General features: G+C 41.1%; 1 protein-coding gene across 2 annotated transcripts in view; it reads left to right on the top strand.

The window, feature by feature from the left end:
* Positions 1–960: 960 nt before the first annotated feature.
* Positions 961–10,508, top strand: part of MLIP (muscular LMNA interacting protein) — a 104,192-nt gene continuing 94,644 nt past the window's right edge. The window contains exon 1 of one of the 2 annotated variants that reach the window (XM_066179770.1): positions 961–1,100. In XM_066179770.1, the coding sequence (XP_066035867.1) occupies positions 1,038–1,100 (63 nt within the window). In that variant the 5' untranslated portion in view covers positions 961–1,037. The remainder of the gene's footprint in view (positions 1,101–10,508) is intronic. The other variant, XM_066179769.1, reaches the window with a different exon arrangement.

The raw sequence follows: 10,508 nt of genomic DNA, 5'->3' as shown, positions 1-10,508 counted from the left end.
GATGTGTGTTTACTGGGGATTTAGTGAGGTGCTTAAACAGCCAGTTTTATAGCATGTCTAATGAACCACACATTACCAGAGAGCACATTCTTATTTAACAGTAACAAACATTTTCTGTGTCACTCTGTGTCTTCATGCTTCCCCTTCCCTTGCTGGTACGTGCAGAGCCAGCCCTGTGTGAATCACACCTTAGAGAACATGAGCCCAGTTGATGTGGCAACAGAAGGGTGTGTTGTAAACCTTGGCATCCTCAGGAGAGCCGCTGAGAGGTTCCTCCAGCCCTGCAGTTTCTAATATTGGCCTCCTGACTTTATCGCTGTGAACCAGAGACAGGGTATTCTTCAACAGTCAACTCACAAACTCCACAAACACCCTTGTGTGGCTGTCAGCTCCGTGTTAGTTGTTCACTGGTCATTTCTTCACAGTGCCTGCTGGAAGTTTAGCAATTCTTCCTGCATTTCAAAAGTGCAGGATGTTATCCTGACATTAGGATAGGAGAGTACTCTCTGCTTGAGGGAATATGGGGATAGCTCAGTCCCAAACACTCAACAGGGAAAGACCAACAGTTATTGTCAAGCACTGTTTTAGTGTTTTTCTGTACACTTTCGTCTCAACATAGCACGTGTGGTGTCAGTGAATTATGTTCATTATTTTGCTTGCTTAATAATCCGTGTGAACTCAGGTTAGTGCTACTGAGACATAGCTATTAATTTTCATGGACTTTTTCTGTATAAGCTTTTGGGATAGAGGGGAACAAGGAGAGAGTGAATGAGGCTGGTAACCAAAATCCATCCTGAACAATTTGCTGTGATACCAAACCAATGTTTATTGTTATCAGAGGCAGCTGTCTGCCCTCTCTCCACGCTTCTATTTGTGGATTTTCGATGGCTATAAATGGAAACACATGCTGACTAGAAATCACCACAGTGCTCCTGATACTTTTTTCTCCTGACTCCAAAAGTACAGGGATATCTAATATGTAGTCAGGTTGAATCACTTCTGCTCAGGATATTAGGTGATTTTTATTCCCCTGGGAAATGGAGTTAGGAAAAAATGAAAGCAAAGCCTCACGAAAAGAAGCTTTAGAGGACAATCAAATGGTAAGATCTGTTGAGAAATGTTGATATTTTAAATTTTTTAAATGTAATTATAAGCAGGAAAAAGAAATAATCCATTGTACTTTATAGGAGTATTTCCTGGCTTCCTTTAACCACTGACCTTGTAGATTAAAAGTTCATTAACGTATATTAAGTTAATTATGACAGTACATTTCTGTGGAAATTATGGAAATTTGTGAATGCATTTTGTGTGCATGTGAAATGCAAAATTTGAAATCTGGTTAAACTTTGTTGTCATAACCCAAGCTGATAGATAATATCAGTGATTTTCTTGTATTTTTCTTAAGGGACTATATCTTTTGCACATTATATTCCATAACTTTAGATCAGTAAATGGCAGAGGAAATTGTTTGTGTCTAGAATGAGTCTGAAACCTACTGAAAAGAGGTATGACCATAACAAATTATTAAGAGAAAGTGAAAACAGTCAAAACACAGCTTATTCCTAATTAGCTGAGGCTTGCAATGCAATTTATAATTTGCCTTGCATTAATGAAGTTTATTTCTTGATATCACAGAAAAGGGCAGTTTATTCTTGGATTTGCAAAGTTGTGAAGAAAAGTGGTCATCACTCTTGCTAAGAAACAAATTAGCACTGAATTTTTTAGCACTTAAATGGTGATGTTGCGTTGATTTGGTTCCATAGTGGGCCAACTTTTACTCCTGTTTAATTGCAATGTTGGTCTCTACTAACCTCAATTAAGTTAGTTTCGGCAAGCTTTTGTGTTAGTTAACAAGTTTTCAATACAACTTCACCAAGGCAAGGTGCATTGGGTAGGAAATAAGGAAAGCACTCAAACTGAAAGTAATGACCTGGTCTTACAGCACTTTTTCTTTTAAAAAAAAGCAGTATTTATCTAAAGAGTAATATCTGAAAGATCATTGCTAAAGCTTCAGCGTTAAGTTCTAATGGGAATATTGTTTATTGTTTTAATTTTTCATTTTCTCATTAATTAATGAATTAATTCTTTAGACAGCGACCTCATTTTCAGTTTGTGGTTGATATATACAACATAAGGAAAGCTTTTTAAAATTAAAAACAACTATAAAATCCACTTGATCTTCAGGGAAGGTTTCAAAGGAAACCTTTGAAATTTTACTCTAGCTCATGCAATTTTACTCTAGCTCATAGCAGTGTAATCAGCCAGTATGATTATCTAATTGCAGACCATATCCTCATGCACAAAGAATTGAACAGCCAACCTTAAGTAAGGCTTTTCCAAAATGCAGAGTGCTTCATTTGGAACACTGATGATCTGCTGATGACCTTCTCTGTGTGCATCATTTACTAATTTTAAGAATAGCAAACTGGAGCAAACAGGGTCCCCACTGATGGGAGCCATGCTAACACCCATGTCAAGTCACACACTGTTCAGTAGTTTCAAAACTAAATCCTCTCAACACGCTGAGTGAGGGTGTCCCTTAGCATTCACATTCCTGTGGATGCTCAGTGAGGGAATAGAGACGCTTTGGCTCAGGGGGTTTCACAGCACTCTGTTGACAGTGGAGGAATGCCTTGGCTCTGTACTGGGCCTCCCAGCCCTGTCCCTGTCCCCTTCCTGCTGAGCCCCAGCCTCCTCTGTGTCCTACCTCAAACTGTCTCTGCCTGTTTAGTCTTAATGCCTTTTTTTCTGTTTGCTAGATTGATTTCCCTTTGCCCCCACATTTTTCCCCTAGTTTTGTATCTCCTGGATTTTTATCAATTCTGCCCCTTAATCTTTGTTACATGCAGGTCAGGTCAACTGACTGCATGGAGCAGTGTCAATCTGTGGTATGGATACTATCTGTACAGCTGTTGTTGATGTCTGTTCACATATTTAACTTCTGTAGAGAAAATACATACATTATTTCATATTCTGCTCCCACCTCCTGTGCTGCCTTTTTGCACTTCACCTCAGTTGCAAACTCTCTGTTTTGCCACACTGGTGTCCTGATTAGTCTGCTTGTATTCCTGAATCATGAACAGTCTTGCATGTGTTGTTTTCAAGGACATGATGGCTTTCCAAGGTTCTTTGTTTTTCCAAACTGCCTTCTACAGTATCCTGCTTATCAGCTCCTGCACAGGCTGAAGTCAGTTTTCCTAAAGCCCCGGGTGTGTGTTTTGGTACTTGTCTTCCTCAGTTCCCCACAAGGTCTTAGGCCTCACTATTTCAGTCACTACAGCCAAGCCTGCCACTAAGTATAACATCCACAGGCCCTTCTTCCTTGTTTATGAATAACAGATTCAGCAGTGTATGACCCTGCTTGGCCCATCCTGTGCCTGCATCAAGAAGCAGTCCTTGACACCCTGCAGAAATTGTCTGCATTGCTTGTGCTGTGCCATTTTGTTCTCTGCAGGTGTCACAAAAGCTTACGTCTCATGTGAAAAAACCCAAACAAACAGGGCATGCAGTCCAGATACTTCCCTGAGTTGTTTAAAGAAATTGTTGTGAGGAGCACTCTCCACTTCCTTACCCCTACCATGCTGTCTGTAGCCCATTCCCGCTGCAATGTCACGCTCACTGACCTCTCATCTGATCCTGACCCACAAGCACTCAACAAGCCCTGTTGTTCAGCCTATACAAATGTTCTCCACATTTTAGCTGCTGCTTCACACAGACAATTTCTTCTTTTCCCTGCCTTTCTGAAGAGCCTGTGTCCCTTGCAGCACTATATCCATGTGAGCTATCCCACTGCATCTCTTATTTCTGTACCGTTGTAGTTCCATGACCTGTATATATTTGTGTGTGTAAGACCAATCTTGGATTTGTATGCCTTGTTACAAATATTTTCTAGCTATTTTCAAAAGAACAAAGTCTGTGCCATCCTGAAAATACTTATTGTAGCATGTCAATCAAATAGAGAACGGTTCATGCTCAGAGTCTAACACAGAAGACAACCTCAAAGGGAGTTTTATGAAGTGGTGTTGTACCTCTACATTCACTGCTTACTGTGGATGAGATAAATAAAATTCTCTACCGCTTCAGGCTCTTTCACATAATATTTGTGAAATTTATTGTTAAAGAATTCTTGTCCTTGCTTCCTGGAGGAAGACTGCTCGGCAGCCAGAATCCTGAAGAGAGTCTTTGTGTGGAGCTGACTGTGAGAATGGAAGATAATGGAGGGCCCATTTTGTGATGGGAAAATAGAATGACTCACTATAAAATAGATTGGACTAAGTAGATCGACATACTTTTCCTTTTCCTAGCTTTGATAGCTCAGAAGAACACAGTAATTCCAAAGTTTCCCAACTGAAATGATTTTGAGGCTTACCTCAAAATAGTCTGTGTGCATTCTGAAGTCCTCATCCGTTAATGCATATTGCCTTATTTGAATTTATTTTAATTATATTTCACACTTGTCTCTTTCCTATTTGATCTGTTCTCTCCCCATGAAAAAAAGCACATAAATAATGGCATTTAAAATAATGTTTACATTTGTAGGTTTAATGGGGAACATTTAATCTTTGTACTTAAGTTTGCATTTTAAGGGTTTTTCTTTACTTTCTTCTTACATGGAGTAGCAATAAAGAGCAGTTCTATAGATAAAACAACCTAAATGGATATATGAATCAGAAAGGATGCCATGCACTCGTTGAAATGGTACTAAGGTTAGGTTTTGAATGACAGGGTTGCAGACTTCATTCAGAGAATTAGCATTTGCTTTTCACAAACTGTATGTGGGTACAGCTTATACAGAGCAAGGCAATTTGGATCAAGCTCACCCGAGTGAAACAATGGTTAATCTTCACACTCTGGTAGCGGCATCAAGAGTCCTGTCAATGTCAGGCCTTCTCCATGGGAAGTATGGGACGTAGAGATTCCTTGAAGAAGGCAGCCTGTTTCCTGAAGTTTGCCACCTAAGGGAGCCCAGACAGAATGGAGGATGGTGACTAATGAGGTGGTGGCAGGTCCTGCTTGCAGGTTTTGTTATTGATTTAACAACGCGTAAACCAGGTGAGAAGCGAGAATGAGATGGGAAGGGTTGTTTGAAAAGCAGAAGATAAGAGAGCTGGGTGGAGGCTGGTGGGAGTGGCAGGGCAGGAAGCACTGGGCACAGCCATGCCTCCATGACCTCTGCCTGGTCACCCTCACTCTTGTGCTGTGAGAGCTGGTGTCAGAGATGGCAGCGGTCCTTCTGGGCTTGGGCTGTCACTTCTTTCCCAGGAGCAGGACGGCACAGCCAGTGCTCTGACACGCTCCCTCTGGGAATGGCCAGGCAGTCCTGCTGGCTGCCTGGCGGTGCAGTGGCCCCAAAGGTGTGGTAAGGCCTCCGTGGGTTGCCACAAGGAAGGAAGAGGAACCGAGGGAAGAACGAGTGTTTCTTTGTGCAGATACAGAGAGTCAAGTGCCTGGACAACAGGATCATCTTTGGTACAGCAAAATCTCCGTGGCTGAGTAACAACAGAATCGCTCCATCTGCTCGCTGAGATGAGCCCAGCCTGTGTGACACACCGGCCCCTGAGCCGCTCCTCCTGGTGGAGGGAGTGAACCTGGAAAGGTCGAGGTGGGGGGGATGCAGTTGCTGCTCCAGGGAAGAAACTTGGAATCTCTGAGAGGGGCAGATCTGTGGGTTCCTTGTGTATCAGGTATCTGGTGTCCGTGTGGAGCTCAGGGTGCCCGCTCATACTCATCCAGCCAGGATGGTGGTGTAGGATCACAGAACAGCACTGCTAAGGTCATATCTTTCTTATGGGAGAGAGGAGGTGACGATCACGGCGTGTGAGGATGGCAGGTTTTCCGAGCGGAAGGAGCACGGTGGTGCAGCCCAGAGTGCAGGATGTGCAGGTGCCTCAGCAGGTTACACGCTCTGAGGAAGCTGATGGCACGTACACAGGCCTCCTCCTCTCTGCCTGCTCTCTCCCCTAGCAAAGAACAGGCTGTGGTCTGCTAGACTGCCAATTCACATTCAAGTGAGAGAGTAAAGGTGAGAGGTAAATGAGTTTTTGTTTATTTTGCACCTTGACTTTTCTACTTCTGTCTCCTGTAAGAACACACCTACCCATAAAATAAAGTCTTAAAAATACATTGCCTGCCTGAATCCTTTCCTCAATTTGATAATTCAGTGCTGAAGTTTGAGTATTATGCTCATCTCATGACATAGGAAATTAAATAAACACAAAAGTATAGAATCAGAGAAGGGTTTATATGTGTATATATTTAAATGATTCCTGTTTATCTAAGAGGAAGGTTTTAGTTCTTGCTGTGGAGGGTGTGTTTGGCCTCCGCTGGGAGATTTTTCATGTACCTGAGTTCAGGTAGGTGAGTTGACACAGTTAAGGCATTTTGTGCTGCTTTGTCCCGAATTACAGCAGCTTTGGCAAAAAGGGTTGTTTCAGAAGAGCCACTTTCAAATAACCCAGAGCTTTGTAGATTAGGATTGAGGCTTTGTAGTTACTACCATAATAAGGTCCTAACATGGTGGCAATTGCATCTTGTGTGCAGGTATGGGAAAGTGACCAAGGCAGAGCTCCAGCCAGAAGATCAGCATTTCCTCTTGCATACCTAGACTTGCATTCCAGCCTAACTGTGTGGAGGCATGGATTACTTTAGCAAGCAATCACCCAGAAGGAGGAGGAGGGAATAAACATGCAGCCTGCATTTAGCAGCATATTTTTAGCACTGTTGATGTGACATTAAACAGGACAAAAGAAAGTGGGAAGCCCTGAATCTTGGTCTGCCCTTCTTTCTAATCCTGTCACAGAACATAAATGCAATGAGGCAGGAGCTGCCTTTTCTTTAGGCAAATACCAATCTTACAGAGGCGTTGCTGGAACACGTGAGATAGGCTTTGTTGTATCAGTGGGAAAAGAGCTGTCTTGGAGAGGTGTCATCAGTGCGTTTTTGGTTGGAGGTTATGTGAAACAATACCATACAATAATCACACAGGGTTTCAGAAGGGGAGTGTAGCAGATTCCTGTAGGGTCTTGGATGTTGTAGTAAAACATGCTTTTCATGAACAGGTAGCAATTGCCTGTTTTAATGTTTTGGGATGAGGAAAGATAAGAACCCCTGTAACAGTTGGATCAAATCCTGCCACAAAGTTATGCAGGGCAATTCAAGTGATTGAATTTTGGGTGAGGCATCAAGAAAAAGAATGTTGGTATGGAGAGACAGCCCTTGTTAATTAATTAAAGCAGTTCTGGGAAACAGTTCCAGGAATGAAACTCACTAGTAATCAGTTAAATGGAAAGATTTTTCTGTTGTATACTTTTGGTTTGATACTTCCCTGAGTGATACCCAGGTATAACCTGAGAGTTAAAATGAGTGAGAGACCATTTCCAGAAATAAGTTTGGCTGTGGAGACTACTATTTAGAAAAAAACATATTTATATTCCTCAGGAATGTGTGAGTTATGCATGATACTTGTGAAGATGTTCACTGTCCACTGCTGCTGCTCACACTGAAATTCAGAATGAATTCTAGAAAAATTCCTTCATTAGAAGTATAGGGCAGCACTGGAACAACCAGAGAATTTGTGTACTATCCACTCTGGGAATTTTTCAGGACTTTACCATATGAAATCATGGCCTTGCTTTGGCAATAGTCTGAACATGAATCCATAAGGTGGAGTGGATGATTTTTGGAGGTCCCTTCCAAACATTTCTCAATTTAATTTTGAAGCTACACTACAGCATTTGTCATGAAACATGCTAATAGCTTTTCCCATCTGCAAATCTTTTACACATTTAGTATGGATACACGAGACAGTGCTTATCATTAAGGCATCCCCATTTTAAGCCTAATGTTTTCAATTCACTGTTCTTTGAATTCTGAAAGCACTCAATAATAGAGTTGCAGCATTAAATCTTTTGCTTTTGTATAAATTCCTGGAAACACAGATTTTTGTGGTTTAACCCTGGACAGCAATTAAGTACCACACAGTTGCACCCTTCTTCCCCTTCCCCACCCCACACTGTGGAGGAGAATAAAAAAAATAAATTAAAACTTGTGGGTTGAGATAAGAAGAGTTTAATAATTGAAACAAAATGAAACAAGAATAGTAATTATAATGACAATAATGAAACAGAGAAAGACAGAGGAATAAAAGCTAACAAAGACGTGTGATGCACAATACAATTGCTCATCACCTGCTGACCAATGCACAGACTGTACCTGAACAGCGATCAGCTCCTCCTGACCAACTCCTTCCTCCCAGTTCATATAGTGAGCGTGCTGTTCCATGATATGGCTCATAGCTTTGGCTGGTTCAGGTCAGTTCTCCTGACCATGCTCACTCCCAGGTTCTTGTGCATCTACTCCCTGGCAAAGCAAGGGAAACTGAAAAGTCCTTGATTTGGAATAAACACTAATTAGGAAAAACTGAAACATCAGTGTGTTACTAAGAAGAACTGTATCCCACCTGAAACCAAGACAAACTACTTGACAATGCACAGAATAAAAAGAGAGAAGTGGTTAATGAAAGGGATAAAGAAGGTGGATGTTAATGAAGCTGGACTTGGAGAGCAACGTGCATGTGGTGTCCCACCCTTAAGGGGAAGGGAGCACCCAAGATTCACAGGATGCCTGTGGTCAAAAAGGAATGACAAAAGTTAGAAGGTCTACAAAAACTTGCAAGGTTTTGTTAGTAAATTATACACGTGGCATGGCAAGTAGAGTGTTAGTCCCTTGTGGCGTAAACACACTGCAGTGGATTTTGAGTAAGGAGTAGGGTGAAAGAGGAAGGAGAGATTAAAGAGAGGGAGAAAAAAGGAGAGAGAAAAATATCACCAATCCTGGCTCCAGCATCAGTCCTGCTGATGGGGTGTCCAGGGTCCTAGATCACGTGTGCCTGGGTTTTGTGGGAGTATGTTTTAATTGATAATTTTTGCCTGTTCTGGAGCTAATTGTCTCATAACAAATTAGTTGTCATATGCAGCCCATTCTTCTAATCCTTCTGGAAACAGGTTGGAGAGCATTGGGGGTCTTTGGTAGTCTTGATCCCCCATCTACTGGGTTGGCCTTTTGTTGGCAGCCCATTCCTGCTTCTAGCCCTAATTCCTGCACTTGTGCTGTGTTGTGTTCGCTTATCTCCAGAAACCAGAACAATGATGTTTATCCCAGAAAAGTGCTGCCCTACCTCAGTATGACCTGCTTCTCCAGTCACATTAAGTGAGGCATCAAGCCTTCCTCAAGTAATGGTTGCTTATTTTCATCTCTCCTTGAGAAGAAGATTCCACTGGATGAGGAGAAGCGGGAGTAGGGTAGCTTATATTTCACTTTTTAGGCATATTATGCTGCACTGAGGTTAGCAAAGACAGGCTGAAGAAACACAAACTGTGTGTGGAATGAGTTTGTGCCACAGACAAATGATGAGGCACTGGTGAGTACCTGCCACTTCCTAAGAGGATGGAGAATGGAGAAATGCCTGGTGGTCCTTAGTTTCTAGGAGCATCCAAAATTTTTCGTTCCTGTTGCTTCTCCTTTAGAGGGAAGCACTACTCTAACCCTAAAGTTCTGTGTATGAAGGGAGCAAAGCTTCAGCTCTTAATTGAACATGAAGGTCATCAAGGAAACCTTTCTGCATTTAATACTTCATTTTTGAGAGTTAACTGTTACCTTTTTTGAAAGAACTGATGGTGACCTGTAGTACATATTGCAAAATAATTTCTGATGGAAATTTTGCTTCCTGGTAAAAAAGATCCATTCTTGAGGAAAAGGAACAAAAGCAGATTTTCTGAATGTAGGTGAAAAATTCATTTTTCTCAACTACTTTTAATTTGTTCAGGATTCTTAAAAGTTGAAAGTAACTGGTTGAAGATTTTCATATCTTGAATTGTACACAGATGAATGCATTCATACCCCAGAACTGACAGAAATCCCCAAAGCAATTTCATATTTTTCTCTATGAGACAGAAAGTGAATTATTGCCATACTCTCTTCACTGAATCATGTTTCTTGATCTTGAAGAACATTTGGAAACCAAACATGGGAAAATTACAGTGTTTAATAAATGTTATGTTTTTTAAATGATTTGAAATGAACAACAGGATTTGCCTTCAGTATTTAAAACTGAAGATTCAGTGAAGAGCATCAAACATTTTTCCCCTGTTGAATAGGTTTAAAATGGTTTTCATAGAAACTCCATGCATCTCATAAAATGTTACTGACAGTACATTTATCACTATGTTACTGCTTCTTAAAAATACAGCTGTTGGTGATGATTTTATATAAAATGAATGTTCGAAAAAGATCATTAGATTTTTCAGCCTCAAGCAAGAATTAAATGGTTTAATATTCTTCTTAAGTAAATGCACTTTGAAATATATCCAGATCAACTCCGAAATATCAACTGAGCTAAGTGATAATCAGACAAAGAGTAATTCTTAGCAAAGCTCCTGAGCCAAAACTCAGTTCTTTCAGTCTGAGACAACAAAAGCAAAATGCAAAGAATTTGTATTTAAAATTCCAGC

The sequence above is a fragment of the Chamaea fasciata genome, unplaced genomic scaffold (assembly GCF_029207755.1).
Source record: "Chamaea fasciata isolate MVZ Bird 193981 ecotype frontalis unplaced genomic scaffold, bChaFas1.0.hap1 SCAF_3, whole genome shotgun sequence".
Classification (NCBI taxonomy): domain Eukaryota; kingdom Metazoa; phylum Chordata; class Aves; order Passeriformes; family Sylviidae; genus Chamaea; species Chamaea fasciata.
The sequence above is the reverse complement of the archived record's forward strand: the minus strand, read 5'-3'. Positions and strand labels throughout refer to the sequence as shown.